The sequence below is a fragment of the Salmo salar genome, chromosome 27 (genome assembly GCF_965601325.2).
Source record: "Salmo salar chromosome 27, fSalSal1, whole genome shotgun sequence".
In the NCBI taxonomy this organism is placed as follows: domain Eukaryota; kingdom Metazoa; phylum Chordata; class Actinopteri; order Salmoniformes; family Salmonidae; genus Salmo; species Salmo salar.
In genome coordinates this window covers 13,935,459-13,956,820 of record NC_138317.1, presented here as the reverse complement: position 1 = coordinate 13,956,820, position 21,362 = coordinate 13,935,459, and the positions used below count along the sequence as shown (strand labels likewise).

The window sequence follows — 21,362 nt, the reverse complement described above, 5'->3', positions numbered from 1 at the left end:
CCCTTGTGAGACCATATGCTGGTGCGGTTGGCCCTGGGTTCCTCCTAATGCAGAACAATGCTAGACCTCATGTGGCTGGAGTGTGTCAGCAGTTCCTGCAAGAGGAAGGCATTGATGCTATGGACTGGCCCGCCCGTTCCCCAGACCTGAATCCAATTGAGCACATCTGGGACATCATGTCTCGCTCCATCCACCAACGCCACGTTGCACCACAGACTGTCCAGGAGTTGGTGGATGCTTTAGTCCAGGTCTGGGAGGAGATCCCTCAGGAGACCATCTGCCACCTCATCAGGAGCATGCCCAGGTGTTGTAGGGAGGTCATACAGGCACATAGAGGCCACACACACTACTGAGCCTCATTTTGACTTGTTTTAAGGACATTACATCAAAGTTGGATCAGCCTGTAGTGTGGTTTTCCACTTTAATTTTGAGTGTGACTCCAAATCCAGACCTCCATGGGTTGATAAATTGGATTTCCATTGATTATTTTTGTGTGATTTTGTTGTCAGCACATTCAACTATGTAAAGAAAAAAGTATTTAAAAAGATTATTTCATTCATTCAGATCTAGGATGTGTTATTTTAGTGTTCCCTTTATTTTTTTGAGCAGTGTATAATGGTCAACAACTCCGATTTTAAATCCAAACCACTCAGATGTTATAAAATGTCTTAGATTCATTAATCTCTTTCTTATATGTTCCAGACCTGTACTGGTGAGATACTTACACTCTTTCTTTATCTTTACCTCTCTCATGAGCTATGGTTTCTTTGTCGCTCCCTTTCTCTCTCTGATCATGCTGAGAATAATGCTTTGTTAATGTCAGTATTGCCTTGTAACTTAAACTTTAGACCTTGTATGTGAATCCGTTCATTTTACAAAGTAATCAAATACACTTTTAGAATTCCATTCTCAGACATTTCTTCATTGCCTATTACTGTAACTCAACTATAGTGTTATATTACTGTAACTCAACTATAGAGTTCTATTACTGTAACTCAACTATAGTGTTCGGTTACTGTAACTCAACTATAGAGTTCTATTACTGTAACTCAACTATAGTGTTCTATTACTGTAACTCAACTATAGAGTTCTATTACTGTAACTCAACTATAGTGTTCTATTACTGTAAGTCAACTATAGAGTTATATTACTGTAACTCAACTATATAGTTCTATTACTGTAACTCAACTATAGTGTTCTATTACTGTAACTCAACTATAGAGTTCTATTACTGTAACTCAACTATAGTGTTATATTACTGTAACTCAACTATAGTGTTCTATTACTGTAACTCAACTATAGAGTTCTACTACTGTAACTCAACTATAGAGTTCTACTACTGTAACTCAACTATAGTGTTATATTACTGTAAGTCAACTATAGTGTTCTATTACTGTAACTCAACTATAGTGTTCTTTTACTGTAACTCAACTATAGAGTTATATTACTGTAACTCAACTATAGTGTTCTATTACTGTAACTCAACTATAGAGTTATATTACTGTAACTCAACTATAGAGTTATATTACTGTAACTCAACTATAATGTAAAATATTACTGTAACTCAACTATAGTGTTCTATTACTGTAACTCAACTATAGTGTAATATTACTGTAACTCAACTATAGTGTTCTTATTATCTCACTACAAAGGTATTTGATAGTGGAGGTCAGAAGTCAACTTCAGAACAGCAATAAACAACAATGGGTCACATTACTCTAAGTGGTCTGAGCCTGACGTCGCCACTCTATCTATTCTCTTCAGCATCGGCCAAACTGGTCTGAGGTCTGTGAATCATGGCTGTGAGCTTCCATTCGCAATGGAGTGACAGCCTCTAGGGACTCTGGATCAGTTTCTGCATCTTTTACTACTTAACCAATTTACTAAGACTAACGTCCCTTTTACAGTACCTCCAAAACCCAATTTTTTACTAAGTGTTAAAAGGCTCTAAATGGTGTTTTGGAGTGAGGGCTTATGTGTGTAGGTAAAACGGTTTACAGGGGCACATTGGTAGAGTTGTCCTTCGGAAAAGGAAACATTCTGTTGCAGTTCATGGCAGCACAGTTTTAGAATGTGATCATTCAGCTGACTTCAGGGTTTGTTTTGGATCCAGTGTGGTTTGTTTCTATTGAGAACAAGTGTCAAAATTTTGCAAACTAAACGAAGCAAAACAAACTGCACACAGTTCAGCCCCTGCACTGATAAAAAAAAAAAAATCGCCCTTGGCGCTTGTTTATTATTTTTGATTAAGTCTTCAAAGCTGGTTAGATGTGGTTATTGAATCATTTCAACCCTGTGGGTTGTGGGCTAAACCCTAAACAGCCATAATGTTGCCAGAGGCTGCCTGTGGGTAATGTGAGCTCAGTGGTGTGCTGCTGACTACTGAATCATCATGGCCTCCTGTTTCACTGAGTTCAGCCTGCTCCCCTGTCTGCATCTATCCCCACTGTGCTGACGAGTGTTATAGGTAACTCATTGATGACTGTTGGTTTCTCTCTCTCTTTCAAATCCCCCGTCTCCCTCTCTCTTTATTTTTCAGTGTCTCTTTCTATCTTTTTATTTCGCTCTTATAAAAGTTGTTTGATTGGCATGAGCAATGCAGTGTTGTAATGATGCAGTGTTGCAAATTTAACTAAAAAACAAATTTTTTTCTCTCCCTTTCTGGTATGGGAATAAAAAGGTATTTCCAGCTCCCAAATGTTCAATTTAACAACCACCTCTCAGGTACCTCCTTGAATTCTGGTCCTAAAGTGTGCTGTGCACCCCCCACCCCCCCCCCCCCCCACACACACACACAGACACACACACATTATTGACTTTGCCCATCCTCACAAATCCATACATTTTTGTCCCTCGGACCGCACTGTATATCTCCACTTTCCCATTTCTCCTCTCACTGATTAGATTAGGCGCAGCTGTAGCCAGCGTGTGTCAATTCCCTTGATGGACACACACCCTGTGTCCATGTGCGCATCCACATGGCACCCTATTCCCTATACAGTACACTCATTTGGACCAGAGTCCTATGGGACATTTGGAACGCACACGTATGTTTTGAATAGGAGAATGGAGAGTCCATATTTCCTGTGGTTGGTTGCCTAGCACTGGTGGTACTTTTTGTTTTTTGATTGCTCATGGTATTGATTGTACAAATGTTTTACATATGGTAATATACTTAATAGTTTTATTACGGTATAGGACAGCTGGTAGGAGTTGTATTTTAAATGGGAGAAATGCACTTGTCATAGTGGCTGGTGGCACTGTACTTTTTCCACTACGTCTGATGTTTCGATCACACTGTTGATTTTGAGTTGGCCTAATATTTTCATTAGGACAACTGGCTAATGTCACAAGCCTGTGGTCTTCATATTTGTAAAGGACACGAACGTAAATGTTTTGATTATCAGATTGCCTGTTCTTATTCCAGGCACAGAAGAAGCATTGGAATGATTGGGACTGGAGAAGCAGTAGCACGCCAACAGTGTGATAATCTTTCTTGCTACCAATCATTGCCAGTCTGCCTTCCCTCCTATTCCTGATGTGTGACATCAACCAGTACAGATTTTCACTAGGGCTCTAATCAGCAGTAATCAGCAGTAAATATAGTCTATTCAGCGCCGTGCGCATTATCGACAATGCACTTCTAATATAGATAGAACAAGAGGGCCTGACACACACACACACACACACACACACACACACACACACACACACACACACACACACACACACACACACACACACACACACACACACACACACACACACACACACACACACACACTGACTAGCTCGGATGATTAACAAATAAACAAATCTTACATTTGAATCACCTATCTGGAGAAATCTCAATGACTGAACCAAAATGCCAATATTAGGCGAGACTGGAAATCAAAGTCACAATCCCAGTTATCTGATGATAATTATTTACCTTAAATCTACCTTAAATTGGGCTCCCGAGTGGCGCAGCGGTCTAAGGCACTGCATCTCAGTGCTTGAGGGGTCACTACAGACACCCTGGTTCGAATCCAGGCTGTATCACATCAAAGTATAACCACGTACCACATCAAAGTATAACCACGTACCACATCAAAGTATAACCACGTACCACATCAAAGTATAACCACGTACCACATCAAAGTATAACCACGTACCACATCAAAGTATAACCACGTACCACATCAAAGTATAACCACGTACCACATCAAAGTATAACCACGTACCACATCAAAGTATAACCACGTACCACATCAAAGTATAACCACGTACCACATCAAAATATAACCACGTACCACATCAAAGTATAACCACGTACCACATCAAAGTCGAACCACTTACCACATCAAAGCTCACAATACACCTTTACCTGATGCACATTGTAGCTACATGGCCTCTGTACTTTAGTGAGCAGTTCAATAATTACGCACTCTGAAAGCACAGGGCCTTGAGAAAAACAAGCAAATGATCTATTTTCAAGATATGATATAACCCAGCTAAATGGGTGCCAAGAGCCATCCAGAACAACAACATGTTAAAAATATCTGTTGAAAAACAACCAGTCTGTCTTACATCTATTCTCAGCATAACATTCAACAGCGACCTTGTGGCCAATTTAGCATCACTGTACAATACCAAATATCTGAATCATTATGAGAGTACATTTTCAGAGGAGTTGTATCGATTGAGCACATACAGATGTAGGATCTTAATTTGATCCAGTTTGCTACAGCAGGAAAATACTCCTGCAGCAACAGGAAATGTTCATTTATTATGCGTATTATAATTAATGGATTTTTTTTGTAGGGGAGGATAAATTTTTTGTTCAGGCAAATCAAGTCTGACATTTTAAACTTGAAATGATTAACTTTAGAAGCCTTTTTAAACCTTGAATACACTACAAGTTTGCATTTCCTGGGCCCACTCGCCTAACTAAATCAATAGACTCCTGTAGCAAAGGATGCTCAACCAATAAATTCCCCTCTTTACTCTCATCAACCAATCGCCACAGAGATAAGAAGGCGGCTACCCAGCGGGTGTCCATGGGAACATCGAGGCTGGAGGTTGATGTTGTTCTCCTGTGATTCCCATCTTCGTCTTCTCCTAATCCCAACCTGGGAGTGGGATCGCTCGGTTCCTCCGATTCCCACAGCCCACTCTCTGTGAACTCCACAAGCCTCTTCTCATGGCTCTTCAGTTACCCACAACCCCCTCCTCATGGCTCTTCAGTTACCCACAACCCCCTCGGTGACGATACGGTGCGGCACTGTTGCATTTCATAAGGGAAAGCCTGTGTTGTTCCATGATAAATGGCCCCGATGTTACATTAGCTCATGTGTGTGGTTGGTTTCTTTGTGACTTCTTGGCTGGTTGCTTCCGTGTTGACAGTTTTAAGAGGCCCCGGATACGTTGGGGCATGCATGTTTTGGGTTGTCTAACAGCCATGGGTTCCTGTGTGTTTCCTGGCTGATTGTTTCAATGTGACATGGAAGAGGCCACTACATTGGAATGTAGAGCTTTTAAACATACAGGAATTTATTTCATTTGTTTGTCATTTAGCAGATGCTCTTATCCAGAGCGACTTACAGTAGTAGTGATTGCATACGTTTGTCATACTTTTTCGTACTGGTCCCCCCCCGTGGGAATCGTACCCACAACCCTGGCGTTGCAAGCGCCATACTCTACCAACTGAGCCACAGAGGACTTAAAAGAAAGGCATTTGAATTGAATTAAAATGGCTGATTTATGATATGCGAGCCTTTATAATTATCAGTGGGTTGTGTTGACATTTCTAAAGCAAACACAAGCATCGTATTCAGTTTGTTCATTTTACAGTGAAAATGACAAAGGAAATGTCAACTTAGCTCGTTACCGAGTGACCTTCCATTGTAATTTGTTAATAATTTATAATACATGATTAAGGCATGAATAAGCTTTAATAACAAGCGGGACCTATGCTGGAAGAGACTCCATTAATGGAGGTTTCATAGAACGGGTAAACAAGGTACCTCTTCATTGATCTGAGTAGTGAGTGACAGATGTGGTCGGGATGGGAAGAGGGCTCTGCTCTCATCATAAAGAGACAGATTGGCGGAGGAGCAGGGAGACATAAGTGGACTGGTCTATGCAATCACTACAGCGGGTTAGCCAGCTCTCTTATAGAGATCTATACTGAAACCCACTGAGGCTGGCGACTCGGGCAGATTGGCAACAGATAGATGGAGAGATTGCAGGAGGAGGTTATGAAAGTGTGGAGAGAGAGTGGAAGAGATGTGAAGAGGAGAGATGGAGAGAGGAGATGGACTGAGGTGGTTACAGAAAGTGAAAGGAGAGATGTGGAAAGAAGGAGAGGGGGAAAGAGAAGAGATTAAAGGTTGAGAGGGGTTTTTATAAAGAAGTGGGTAAATAAGATGGGGAGTGGAGCAGAGAGGGGAAGCAAGATGGAGAGATGAGAAATCCCAGAAATTGTGAAAAGTGAGGTGAGAGAAATGGAAAAAAAACATTGAAGGACACAGAAATAGGAAGATAGTGAAGGGAATTTAAAGAGACAGAAAAGAGAGAGAAATAGTCAGGTCCAAAATGATTGGCGCCCTTGATAACGAAAAAAAAAGACTGTATGAAATAAACAATACACATACTGAGCTATATTGTAAGCTCAAAAAAACAGGGACATTCTATTATTTTAAACTAATACGAATGAAAAAAAGAAGGAGACCTGACTGTTCATAGCAAACAAATATAAAGGAAACATAATTTCGGCCAAAGAGAGAGGGAATGAGGCAGATTGGTCCTGTGAAGTGGATGACAGTGTTCAGGCAGGACTGATGGAGTAGCACAGGCACCAGAAGTCAGGGGCAGGGCATTGACTTTCTGCTTCTACACAGAGGGGCTCCTATTACAATGACTAATGGACCAGGGGTTGATGTGTGTGTGTGTGTGTGTGTGTGTGTGTGTGTGTGTGTGTGTGTGTGTGTGTGTGTGTGTGTGTGTGTGTGTGTGTGTGTGTGTGTGTGTGTGTGTGTGTGTTTTAACCTGTGGGTGACCTTCATGTATGGCTGATTTGAAACATGGAACGTGGTCTGGATATATTGTGTATCTGTTTCTACATTTGAGACTGAAAGCCAGAAAGCTTGATCGATTTTGTCACGTTACCCGGCGCGAGATTAAAAGCAGCATCCCTGTTATCATTCAGTTAATCTTTATTTGACTGTGGTGGTGCACGACCCACACCCCGGGCTCTGCCTGTCTGACTGACAGCTGGGAAAACATGTCAGACGAGATCTGCTCCTCTTCCTCTCTTTCTCCTTTCTTTCCCTACACACACACACACACACACACACACACACACACACACACACACACTTTACTTGCTTTAATTACAGTTCTGTTTTCAATGCACCCCTCCACCGCTCCCCCGCTCACCCGCCTAGCTGTCAGCACAGGGCCAAACCACATGCCCCTGCTACCACGATTAGTACTGTCAGAGATGAGCGCTGCTGCCACTGTGCTTTTTACTCCCACGTTAATTAGCCAGGTATTTTACAACACAAGGGATAGAGATTTTAGAACAGAAGGACAGAAAGAGTGAAGATGTTTTACGTTTAGACAAATGGCTCTGTTAGAAAACTTTTCAAATATATCCTTTCTTCCTTCCTTCAGTCCTTTCTTCCATTAGTCATTCCTTCCTTCAGTCCTTTCTTCCTTTAGTCCTTTCTTCCTTCCTTCAGTCCTTTCTTCCATTAGTCATTCCTTCCTTCAGTCCTTTCTTCCATTAGTCATTCCTTCCTTCAGTCCTTTCTTCCATTAGTCATTCCTTCCTTCAGTCCTTTCTTCCTTTAGTCCTTCCTTCCTTCAGTCCTTTCTTCCTTTAGTCCTTCCTTCCTTCAGTCCTTTCTTCCTTTAGTCCTTCCTTCCTTCAGTCCTTTCTTCCTTTAGTCCTTCCTTCCTTCAGTCCTTTCTTCCATTAGTCATTCCTTCCTTCAGTCCTTTCTTCCATTAGTCATTCCTTCCTTCAGTCCTTTCTTCCTTTAGTCCTTCCTTCCTTCCCTTCAGTCCTTTCTTCCTTTAGTACTTCCCTGCTTCCTTCCTTTCTTCCTTCCTTGAAGTAATCCTAGATCTGACATTTTTGGACGAGGTGAAATTATGTAGTGGAACCCTTGCTTTCACCTTTCCAGTCGTGTTTCGATTAGTGATGATTACTTCAAGGCAGGGAGAAGAGGGACACATTTGACAACTATTCAAAACTTTTTTTTTGTCAGATTTACAAGTGATGGATATCTGTCCTGTAGATTCAAAGTTGAGTAGCTGCTCAATATAGTTTGACACTGAGAGGTCATAAATCGGCAGTGTCGTCATGATAGAGACAGACATCATGTAGCGTAGCGACAAATTAGTTTACTGTAATGGACGTTATGTCCTTTGGCGTGCGTCATATGTATATGTCAGAACAGATCAATCTGTGCATGTCTGTTGAAATAATGACGGTTTTGAAAGAACCATGGCCATCTGGGCCGAATGCCCTTTGAAGTAAGACCGTAGACGAATGATGTGATAATTAACCCCCGTACAATGTAAAGCGCTTTGAGACCTAAGCCTTGAGCGTCATATAAATGCATTCCATCCGGGATTCACTCTGTAAAGCTTAGAGACCTTAGTATATAAGCAGTAGTTTGGTACATTTAGTCTCCGAGTGAGCTGTACTACCTCAGTCAACTATGAGCCTTATAGACTCAGGTCAGGGACAGCCGCTGTGATGCTGCACATATCTGATCTGAGATCAGAGCAGTAGAACATGTAGGCGGCAGAATGTTGGACACAGAGAAAATAAATGAAGAGACTATGCAACGATTCATTTCTTTTTATGACGTTGAGCATGGCAGAAATACTAAATAATACACAATAAACTGAATGTATTTCTATAGGCTCATTTAAAAATCTGTTCAACTCTGAGTCCCGAAAGAGAGAGAGAGCTTTTCTTTTCAAAACTTTGTTACTAGACTCTTCCACCACGGTGGTCTGAAGAGGAACAAGTGGGTGTTTGGGTTTGGAGGCCGGGCTTTTGACATCGAGGTTACAGGTTCAGTTCCCAGCCACTGTGTGTCTCTGTCATTGATCAAATAAGCCAAAGAGGTGAATTATGGGAAAGGCCTCAGTGCCTGTGAAGTTAAACAGATGATGGGGACTAAAAGTCAGCTCACGTGATGTTATTAGCAGAACAATTTCTGCAATGCGTGTGCCGCATAGCACCCGAACATCTTCTAGCAACAGTTTTTTTTAAAACACTGTACCGGGTTTTGTTTCCGTTTTTTGTGACAATCTAACTTTGTAGCTCCCACAACTTTAGGGCCAGTAACCAAACTGAGGGATGGCGTCAGTTTGAATCAACTCATATGTTTTCCTTGGTTTCCCCTATTGATATTCAAAACCATGTCCGTCTCAAGTGTGCACAGTGTAGATGAATGAGCCATGTGGGTGACTTAACCCCGGACGTGATCCAAGAGAGGGGATTTGCATCACATTATGCTCCTATTTTCCACTACCCCCTCCCAAACAGTAAACTTGCTGATTTACCTCCAATTTGGACTTGAGGTTTACAATACATTTTTACAGTATCTATATTTCCCAATCACGTTACCCTCTTATGCCAGGATGATACTGTATATGTGGGAAAAGTAGTTCTAGAAATGTTTAGTTCATGACATTGCCCCCAAGTGGTCACGATCGTCTTGCCTTGGAATATTGGTTTGACTCAAGACCTGCATGCCTTAGTTCCCATCTTACACAGTGAGCGGAGAAACTAAGATGAAAGGAAAGATATTAGTATGATGTGTAAAGCTACAGTAGCTGAAATTAAGGATATCTGTTTAAAATACCTCTATTGGTTTTGATCACTCTGTCGCAGGAGAATTTCCCTGCACCTGCAATGCAGGAAATTTTGAAACGTGTTGTGTATTTGAGGTTTAAAAAGGCTTCTGAAGTTTGGAATTTCTACTTTGATCCTGTTGGTTTGTTATACTGTGGGGGAAAGGATGTAGCAACACACAGGGACTGGCAACAGGCGGTGCTACACATTATGGACCCGGCTGGCTATGGTTTGTTCATTTGTTTTTGTAAAGGACAACAAAATCAACCAACGGGATCATACAAAAGGCCCATCTCTCAAACTTGAAAGCAATGAGGAAATAGCAGAGCTTGTGCCCAGATTGTGCACCTGAATCCTTTGTGTTAATCTCTGTTCTTTCTCTCTCTCTCTCTGTCTCTCTCTCCTCTCTTCTGTGGCAGGTGTTACTGGCTTGGTTCAGATTGATGGGGCAGGTGATCGGGAGATTGACTTTGCCTTGTGGGACATGACTGATCTTGACTCTGGGGTCTTTCAGGTAGGCACTGATTGCTCCTCGCACAAAGTGGTGGTTAGGCACAAACACACACTGGTACATAAATACACACTCACTCTGTAGCTGTCGTCTTTGTCCTAGACACTCTTCAAGTGTAGCAGCTATAAAACCTACAATGACAAGGCACTTTCATTACCCAGACAACACCCAAAGTTACAGTAGTTTTCTACCCTGTGTGTCTCCAGATCGTGTCCGTCTACAACAGCACCCTGAAGGAGCTGGTTCCAGTGCCGGGCATGAAGGTCCAGTGGCCGGGGGGCACCCCCCCCCAAGACATCCCCGAATGTGGCTTCAAGAACGACAAGCCCGCCTGCTTAGCACGTATGCACCGAAGAACCCCTTGGGCCTCATTTATCAACATAAAAATATGTATATTTGCATATGCATAAACAAAACCCACTCACAATTGTACGAACATTGAAAGAGATTTATTAATTTTTTTGATAAATTGATAAATGAGGCCCCTGACTTCTGACCTCTAGGATTGTTTAGTCTGTCATGGAGGAATCCTAACCTGAGCAATTCACACATACACTACACTATATGACCAATGACCACACCTTGATGAGGTTGAGGTCAGGCCTCTGTGCAGGCCAGTCATGTTCTTCCCCACCAATCTTGACAAACCATTTCTGTATGGACCTTGCTTTGTGCACAGTGGCAGTGTTATTCTGAAACAAGAAAGGGCCTTCCCCAAACTCTTGCCACAAAGTTGGAAGCACAGAATCGTCTAGAATGTCATTGTATGCTGCAGCATTAAGATTTTCCTTCACTGGAACTAAAGGGCCCAGCCCGAACCATGATAAACAGCCCCAGACCATTATTCCTCCTCCACTAAACTTTACAGTTGGCACTATGCATTGGGGCAGGTAGCGTTTTCCTGGCATCCGCCAAACCCAAATTCATCCACTGCTCCAGAGTCCAATGGCGGCAAGCTTTACCCCAGTCCAGCCAAGGCTTGGCATTGCGTATGGTGATCTTAGGCTTGTGTGCAGCTGCTCGGCTCTGGAAACCAATTTCATGAAGCTCCTGACAAACAGTTATTGTGCTGACGTTGCTTGTGCTGACGTTGCTTCCACACTCTTCAGCACTCGCCGGTCCCGTTCTGTGTGGCCTACCACTTTGCCGCTGAGCCGTTGTTGCTCCTAGACGTTTCCACTTCACAATAACAGCACTTACAGTTGACCGGGACAGCTGTGGCAGGGTAGAAATTTGACAAACTTACTTGTGGCTTCCTATGACGGTGCCATGTTGAAAGTCACTGAGCTCTTCAGTAAGGCCATTCTACTGCCAATGTTTGTCTATGGAGATTGCATGGCGGTGTGCTCGATTTTATACACTTGCCAGCAATGGGTGTGGCTGAAATAGCCAAATCCACTAATTTGAAGGGGTGTCCACATGCTTTTGTATATATAGTGTAACTCAGTTAACTCACACAAATCCCCCATTGACCACGTTACATTATTTGCATGATGTCACTGTACACATAGACATCTCAAGTTAGGATTTGAACCTTAGGTTTCGATGATTGCACGGTAACATTATCTGCAGAAACATTTTATAGGATTGTTCTCATTCAGTAGATGTTATTTGTGAATATCCACAGAAATATCTGACAGTCTCATTTTCATAACGGTCTCATTTTCATGACAATCTCATTATCATAACAGCCTCGTTATCATGCACGGTGGCGTTTGTTTTTCATTTGTATTTGGCAGCTGCTTCGCTAGTAAGATCAGGAACATCAAGAGATTAGGTTTCCCGCTGTGTCATGATTTAGGTGTTTTTTGAGACATGAAAGTTAAATTAATATTTATGGAATCCAATCAATCATACACTGCGGGAAACCAACACTTCAGTACATTGCCAAAACACACAAAACAAAATGTTGCAGACAAAATACATATTTCCAAGTCAAACAAACCTGTTGTTGTTTCAGCAACTTCTATTGTTTGGTTATTTTTCCCTACCGTAGTTGAAAGCACTGACTAGAAGTGGCTCTGGATAGCAGTGCCTCCTAAGTAACTAAATGTAATACACATATCATTTCAGGGCATATGCTTTACATGCTATGACATGTGCTATTGAATTTGGCCCTTGGTAAAATGTCATATAACTTCAATAATTTTCCTTTCCTACCAGGGACGGTCACTATACACCAGATGGTGGCCATTGTGGCTTGCTTCATCTTCGTCATCATCGTCACTGTCACCGTCTTCATCTACAGGTCAGTGGTGCGCCCTTTTTTTACCGTCCCTCTTCGCTGAGGAAGACACCGGTCGATGGTATGGGTTCTGATGACACCTTTCCGCTCCCGACCCCTCCTCCACCCTTCCTCTATCGCTCTCTCAATTCTGTTCACTCTCTTCCCATACTCTGCTCTTCTTTAATTTTCTCAATTTTATTTCCCCCCCATCTCTTTCTCTTCTGTTTGCTTTTCTTCCGTTTTCTACCGTTTCTTTCTCCATGTTAAACTTTCTTACCCACGTTGTTACTCTGTCTATCTCTCCCTTATCCTCTTCACCATATGACTCTCCTCTTTTCATGATCTTTCTTCCTCTGCCCTCTTTTCCCTTACTCTTTCTTCACACATAGATCAGGCCAAGAAGGAACGAATTAAAGTGATTCTGTCTCCTCTTCAATGATGACTCACCACTAGGGTCATGTTCATCAGGCACCAAACAGAAATAAACACACTGAAACAGGGAGCGACTACCTGGAGTTGTTTAATAAGAAAAGTTCATTTTCGTTTTCCGTTGCAAAGCATTTGAATATATTTAGCATTGTGTGCGCTAATGAACACGGACCAGTGTTTGCCCTTTGACTCTCTGTCCTGTATCCAGCTCCATCAGACTCGCAGCTGAAAACATCACTTGCTTTATAGCTTATTATGTCTTCTGATAAAATTGTTGAACATTGAGTGCAAGTCCAGGTGAAAGTTGACCTTACTTTCAAAAAAAAAAAAAGTGTCCCTGGAGGAACATCATGCCTAAGGTCAAAGTTTATTATGTCTCATTTCAAATATAAAAAAACGATATGTTTTTACATTTTCTAGAGCTAAGTTTGATAGGTGAAAAGTGAAACAGTTCAAGTTCAGTTCCATATTCTAGCAAATAATTATGCTCACTTTGTGTTTGATATAAGCTATCCTGTATCTTTACTTTTGTCAGATATTTCCGATATTTCACATTTTACGAGGCCCTTATCTACTTCCCCAGAGTCAGATGAACAGATGAGCACGCTAGCAGATACCCATAGACTTCCAATCCTCGTGCTAACGCTAGTTAGCATTGGCTCGCAAAAACTACCTCTAACTTCCTTCTTACTGGACACAGAGACATTAAAAAAAAATATCCAGGAGTTCATCTGACTCTGGGGGAGTAGATAAAGGACCTCATTTACCAAAATCCCAAAGTATCCCTTTAAAAGTTGTGATGTGCTGTAAAATTACACAAACCCTTTTGACACTTTGTCCCGCGTTATACATACAGCAAGGTGCAGATCATTTGAATAGCACATAGCCATAGGCGGATACATTTCTGAATGTTCATTTTCATATTCTTGTAGGATAAGCGCTTACTATATTAATGACTTAATCTATGGATGACTTAGTCTGTGTGAAGTGAATCTGTAAATGTGTTGTTTATTGTCGTTGGAAGCTACTGTATGATGTGTTTGTATGTTCATAGATTAAAAAAAACAAAAAAAAAACATAAATGTGTTATTACTACACATGAATAGTGACTTTTTGGCCTTTTCTTTTACGTAATGTTCCATTACAGTAAAGAATGTTATATCAAGCACAGGAGGCTGCTGAGGGGAGGACGGCTCACGGACCATGGCTGGAATGGACTGAATGAAATTGTATTGAACACATGGAAACCATGTGTGTGATGTGTTTGATACCATTCCATTCATTCCGTTTCAGCCATTACTATGAGCCTGTCCTCCCCAATTAAGGTGCCACCAGCCGCCTGTGATGTCAAGGTACATGTCGAAACAACTTCACACATACAGCACTGTTGGTGAATGAGGACTCGATTAAGTTGTAATCACAAATTGAGGGGCGACACTCAATGACAGATATTAATCTCTATCAATACTCAATGAATTAATCCCATCCCCAATACTATAGTTGGGTTGCACGTGTTTCTGAGAAATGTGTGTGTGAATACCGTTTGTAGCTTGTAATGGGTGGGGTGACAGAGGTATTGATGGGCTGTGTGGGTAGAGGTACAGTCTTACACAGTGTACACTCACACTGAAACACATCCATCCCTCTCCTTAATCTTTCTGTCCTTTATTCTGGATTCTCCCTCTCTCTCTCTTTCTCTTCATTGATTTCTCTTTCTCTGTCGCACTCACACGACAGAAGCTGCTCTCCTTTCTCTGCTCTCTCCTATTTTTCCTTCCTTCCTTCTCTCTCTCTCTCTCTCTCTCTCGCTCTCTCTTCCATTCTATCGCTGAACCTCTCTCAAGCCTCCTCTCTCCATCACCTTTTGGTCTCCCCTTCTCTCCCCCTCCCCCCTTCTCTCTCTCTGTTTGACCCTCTCTCACTCCCCCCCCACACTCTCTCCCTCAGGAAGCTGAAATTGGAGAATGAGTTGGCTGCTCAGCTCTGGCGAGTGCAATGGGAAGACGTGCAGATGAGTGACCTGGAGAAAGTGCTGCGCAGGGCCTGCAGCAGACTCACCCTGTCTCTGGTACTGCATGGAGAAACACGCACATAGAGACATGAAATACAGTACACATACACACACACACCTACACACACCTACACACACCTACACGCACCTACACACACCTACACGCACCTACACACACCTACACACACCTACACGCACCTACACACACCTACACACACACACACCTACACACACCTACATACACCTACACACACTTACACACACACACACCTACACACACCTACACACACACACACCTACACACACACACACACACCTACACACACACACCTACACGCACACACCTACACGCACACACACACACCTACACGCACACACACCTACACACACCTAAACACACCTATACACACCTACACACACCTACACGCACCTACACACACCTACACGCACCTACACACACACACCTACACACACCTACACGCACACACACTTACACACACCTACACACACACCTACACACACCTACACACACCTACACGTACACCGATACAGAGAAACACTCTGTGTTGAAAAAGCACAGATATGCACGCTGCAAAGTCCTCATTCCCTCTCGATATGGTCCACAGAGAGGCTCCAACTATGGCTCCTTCCTGACCATGGAAGGAAACTTCCAGATCTACGCTAAAACTGGCTACTACAAGGTCTGTTCTTTTACACAGGGCTTGTTGTAACACACCGACAATGCTTATGATATTTGCTTTATTAAGGATTTGTGTAGTGCTACCTGCAATAGTTGTTCCCACTTTAAACAAAGTACAATGTATAAAGGCTTTATATAGCATGCATAAAGGCTTTATAAGCACTACATAGATGCTTCACAAATCGTCTATAAGCGTAGGTTTTACTCTATAAATCAAGGGTTCTCAAACTTTTGGGGCCAGGGACCCCTTTTGTGATAGCAAATTCATTAGGGACCTCATCAGACACAACACGAGTGAGATTAAAATAACATAGTAGTTTTACTAACTTTGGCAGTGCATTGCCAGACGAACCAAGTCTCGGGCCCTGGGAAGGAACATTTTAAAGGCCCCCTCTTAGCATCGTAGAGAACATTTAGCGTTTTCAAGCTAATTCCCTGCAATTCTACACATTTTGTCATGGGGCAGAGAGATGCTTCGTTGTTGCAGATATAAAGCTAATATTGTCCAATTCAACACATTTTGCCATGAGGCAGAGAGAAAAGTTTACAATTTTAAAGCTTTAATTACAGGGCATTTATGTTTTTAAAAAAAAAACTTTTGGGGGAATACAAGAACTATTGAGTTGAAAAATGTATAATTGGTGGAGTTCTGTGATCACTACTAACCATGTGAGCCTCCAAGGCCCATGTTGCCCAGGGTTAAGAACATAGATTGTAGATTAATATGTCATTGTCTTGTATTGTAGTACACCCTCTAAACGTATTCCACTGATCCCTTTGCCATAATTAGTTTAATTTGATCTTGTTAATAATATTCATTTAAAAAAACATTGGGCCGCAGACCCCCTGCACTACCTGGACCCCACTTTGAGAACCCCTGCTATAAATGGTGTGTAAACATACATTGTGTGTTAATTATGTCACATTTGGCAATTCGCCCTACAGTGGGAATGATAATGTCACCCTTCATAAACCGTTTATAGTGTATGACATATGCTTACAGATGATTTGTGAAGCATTTTTGTAGTGCTTATGAAGCCTTAATCAGTTTTACTTCGTTTAAAGTGAGACCCAATATTTGCCAGGGATAAGTGTCCGTACCAGGATTCTGCTAGGGTTCACGTGGGCAGTTGCATCGTTTACATCCTTGGAGTAGGAATTACAAGTGCATTCCACACCCTTTAACAGTACTTTCAAATAAATAGATATTATTATATTATTGAAGGACACTTAAAGTCCAATGATGGTGAAATATTGTGTTAATGTGGCCTCCTTTTCCAGGGAAACATTTCGGCCATTAAGTACGTCACTAACAAGAAGCGCATCGAGCTCACCAGGAGGGTTCTCTTCGAGCTCAAACATGTGAGTGTTTTATTCAGTAGGCCTGTAAACATGTTGCCAGAGCAACAATGTCCTTTCTACTATTTCCTCTACTTATCACGTTCTAAGGTGTATACTTCGCTCAGGAGTTAATTAAATTGTAACTAAGTATGGTGGGGAATGTGTATGTTCATCTTCTTGCCTCCAGATGCGTGATGTTCAAAACGAGCACTTGACTCGCTTTATCGGAGCCTGTATCGATCCTCCTAACATCTGTATCATCACAGAGTACTGTCCTCGGGGCAGCCTGCAGGTACTTCACACAGCCTATAGGATCTCCTTGTTCTATTCTATAACCTCACGACCTTAGCGTTGTTAACTGAAACCCCTTTTGTTCTCTCATCTCCCACACCACACATTCACACAGTGATTAATGAGCCATCTAGCTTACAGTAGCTACCCTTGGGTCTTGAGATGGTTGGTTTGCCATCTAGGCTACATGTTGTTGAACACCAATAGCCTGTATGGATGGAATATGACATGTCATGCATATTAGTATGTCGGCATTGTGGCCTGGCATTGACCTGTTGGTGACCTTCATGTATAGCTGATTTGAAACATGGAATAGGGTCTGAATATGAGAGGGTGTGTGTTTTGTGTGTGTGTGCGTGTGTGCGTGCGTGCGTGTGTAAATAGTCACGGTTCTGTTCATGTGTTGTGCAGGATCTTATGGAGAGCGAGACAATCACCTTGGACTGGATGTTCAGATACTCTCTGATCAACGACATTGTTAAGGTGCGTCTCCATCCTTCATCCAGAGATTTTTTTTCCTTCAGATACAGGACAGTATAGAAGGAGGAAAGACAGGAGGGGGTTTGTGACAAAGTAGCGATGGGTCCTGGATTCGAACCAACCGGGTCACGAGCATAATATGTCTATGTGCTGAAGGGCCCAGACCACTTAACTGGTACTTAATGTTGTTTTCACAGTATCGGGGCTGGGGGAGAAGTCGAAAAGATTCAACTCATATTTATTCTATCGTACCTCGATAGCTTTTGGTTTTGTCAATGAAGAAAGTTATGCCAAGCCTGTTACCTGTCACTCCCACTTTCTTTCATGCTCTTACACTAGATTTGTGTCATATATTTTCAACAAGATGTTTGGGATAAGACCACATCCAACCAACCCGTCAGGTATATTGCCTGCAGCAGGAGTTGGGATTTTTCAGGTTTTGGAGATGTGTGTGTGTGTGTGCGTGTGCATGCGTGTGCATGCGTGCGGCCGGGCATGTGTTGTGATGCTAATGATGAAGGGTAGACAGATGGTGTCTGACTTCTCCTGGTGTCCTGGTTAGAATGATGAATGAAGAAGTCATGCATTTTACCTGAGTTAGTCTCGATTTAATGCCCCTCAATGTACTTTCTAGCAGAGATAGCCGTTGTGAGAAGGCCACAGGAAGTTCAAGGTTTGGCAGAGGAAGTTATGCCTATTTTCAATGGAAGTTAATGGGAGGGTACACATTTTTTGGTTATAGACCTGTAATGCATAGGTTGTTCAGCGAATGCAATTTCATTGGCTAAAAGCATGTGACAGTTCCTGCCCCTCTGCATGGACCTGTGCAGGAAACATTTTACACAGGGTCGCCCACTGTTTGGAGAAATATTGTGAATCACATCATCTTTCATTCTAGGGAATGGCCTTCCTTCACAACAGCGTCATCGTCTCCCATGGTAACCTGAAGTCCTCTAACTGCGTGGTGGACAGTCGCTTTGTTCTGAAGATCACTGACTACGGGCTGGCTAGCTTTCGCGAAAAGTCTAATATGGAGGACACACACGCCTACTATGCCCGTGAGTTACCAGAGCTGCAGAGACACACTCACGCGTAGACAAAGACTTGAACGCATGAGCAAACAAACACACAAACACACACACTCTACATTAACTCAAACCAAGTGATTGAGCGGCACGATTCCTGCTATTGTTGTTGTTGTTATTCAAACAAACTAAACATGCCATTTTTCTGATACTATGGTCTGTTTTACACAATATATTTCTGTCTATATGTTCTGTAACAATGTCCCCTTCTTTTTACTAGTTTCTACATTGTAGAATAATAGTGAAGACATCAAAATGATGAAATAACACATATGGAATCATGTAGTAACCAAAAAAGTGTTAAACAAATCAAAATATATTTTATATTTGAGATTCTTCAAAGTAGTCACCCTATGATGGCAGCTTTGCACACTCTTGGCATTCTCTCCACTGGCTTCATGAGGTAGTCAGCTGAAATGCATTTCAATGAACAGGTATGCCTTGTTAAAAGTTCATTTGTAGAATTTCTTTCCTTCTTAATGCGTTTGAGCCAATCAGTTGTGTTGTGACAAGGTAGGGGTGGTATACAGAAGATAGCCCTATTTGGTAAAAGACCAAGTCCATATTATGGCAAGAACAGCTCAAATAAGCAAAGAGAAATAACAGTCCATCATTACTTTAAGACATGAAGGTCAGTCAATATGGAACATTTCAAGAACTTGATGAAACTGCCTCTCATGAGGACCGCCACAGGAAAGGAAGACCCACTACATGATTCCATATGTGTTATTTCATCGTTTTGAAGTCTTCACTTTTATTCTACAATGTAGATAATAGTAAAATAAAGAAAAACCCTTGAATGAGTAGGTGTGTCCAAACTTTTGACTGGTACTGCATATATAGTCTATATTGTGTATGTTTATGTTTTATTATACAGGGCACATTCGAAAAAGAGACCTAGGTTTCAATATGTTGTGGTAGAAATTCTTGTACAGGGACACTTGAAGTAAATCTTAAATGAATCCCCGTTTATTGTCAGCGCGCTGGAGAGGTTCCAACCATCTTAATGCACCACAGTACACATGTCAATCAGGAGTCCTGCTGGGGCAGTCCCAGTAGTTGTCTTATATACGGCTATACACAGACAAGTTATATTTGCATGATTTAGTATAATTAATGAATCATTACCATTTGTTTAATTCATGTGACCGACAAATACTGGTTTAAAACATGTGACAGACAAATACTTCACGAGGCTTCTTCTCTCTAAGCTGAGACCATGAAACTGAGATATCTAGTTCGTTCTCAAAACAGTCATTTGTTTTCAAAACACGGTCCGGACGTACTGCCACATTGCAGCTACAGATAATGAGGATTTGTACAGTCAGCCACTTGCATGAACAAAGAAATTGGTTATTAGAACAGCACATGAATAGAAGACAGAAATGAATTATAAGAAAAGCACAAACATTAAAAATTCCATTACAATGTCTTCCCTGTTAAAATAAAGGTTTCCCCCTCTACCTCCCTCTTTCTTTCTTTCTTTCTCTCCCATCCCCCTTCACTCCCTCTCCGTCTATAGGGAAATTGTGGGCAGCTCCAGAGCTGCTGAGGGCAGATAGTCCCCCGCCATGTGGCACACAGAAAGGTGACATCTACAGCTTCGGCATCATTCTGCAGGAGCTGGCCCTGCTCCGAGGTGTCTTCCACGTCGAGGGGGACACCCTCAGCCCCAAAGGTGTGTGTGTGTCTGTGCGTGTTCTTCAGGAAAGTACAATGCATTCAGAAAGTATTCACACCCCTTGACTTTTTCCACATTTTGTTGTGTTACAGCCTGAATTTAAAATTGATTAAATTGAGATTGAGATTTTGTCACTCGCCTACACACAATACCATATAATGTCAAAGTGGACTTATGTTTTCCCGAAATGTTTACCATTTAATTAAAAATTAAAAGCTGAAATGTCTTGAGTCAATTTGTTATGGGAAGCCTAAATAAATTCAGGAGTAAACATTTTCTTAACAAGTCACATAATAAGTTGCATGGACTCACTCTGTGTGCAATATTAGTATTTAACATGATTTTTTTATCATCTCTATTCCCTACACATTAAGGTCCCTCAGTCGAGCAGTGAATTTCAAACACAGATTAAACCAGAAAGACCAGGGAGGTTTTCCAATGCCTCGCAAAGTAGGACACCTATTGGTAGATGGGTAAAAAATTATAAAAAGCAGACATTGAATATGGTGAAGTTTTTAATTACACTTTGAATGGTATATCAATTCACCCAGTCACTACAAAGATAGACGTCTTTCCGAACTCAGTTGCCGGATAGGAAGGAAACCGCTCAGGGATTTCCCCATGAGGCAATGGTGACATTAAAATAGTTTGAGTTGAATGGCTGTGATAGGAGAAAACTGAGGATGGGTCAACAACATTGCACTTACTCCACAATGCTAACCTACAGTAATTACAGGAGTGGAAAGA

General features: G+C 41.8%; 1 protein-coding gene across 3 annotated transcripts in view; it reads left to right on the top strand.

The window, feature by feature from the left end:
* Positions 1-21,362, top strand: part of LOC106588322 (atrial natriuretic peptide receptor 1) — a 112,095-nt gene that overhangs the window by 79,647 nt on the left and 11,086 nt on the right. For all 3 annotated transcript variants that reach the window (XM_014177183.3, XM_014177184.3, XM_014177182.3), the window contains 10 exons: positions 10,279-10,373; positions 10,577-10,712; positions 12,534-12,618; positions 14,974-15,094; positions 15,664-15,738; positions 17,019-17,099; positions 17,266-17,370; positions 17,781-17,852; positions 18,748-18,907; positions 20,457-20,612. In XM_014177183.3, coding sequence (XP_014032658.1) covers positions 10,279-10,373; positions 10,577-10,712; positions 12,534-12,618; positions 14,974-15,094; positions 15,664-15,738; positions 17,019-17,099; positions 17,266-17,370; positions 17,781-17,852; positions 18,748-18,907; positions 20,457-20,612 — 1,086 coding nt within the window. The remainder of the gene's footprint in view (positions 1-10,278; positions 10,374-10,576; positions 10,713-12,533; positions 12,619-14,973; positions 15,095-15,663; positions 15,739-17,018; positions 17,100-17,265; positions 17,371-17,780; positions 17,853-18,747; positions 18,908-20,456; positions 20,613-21,362) is intronic.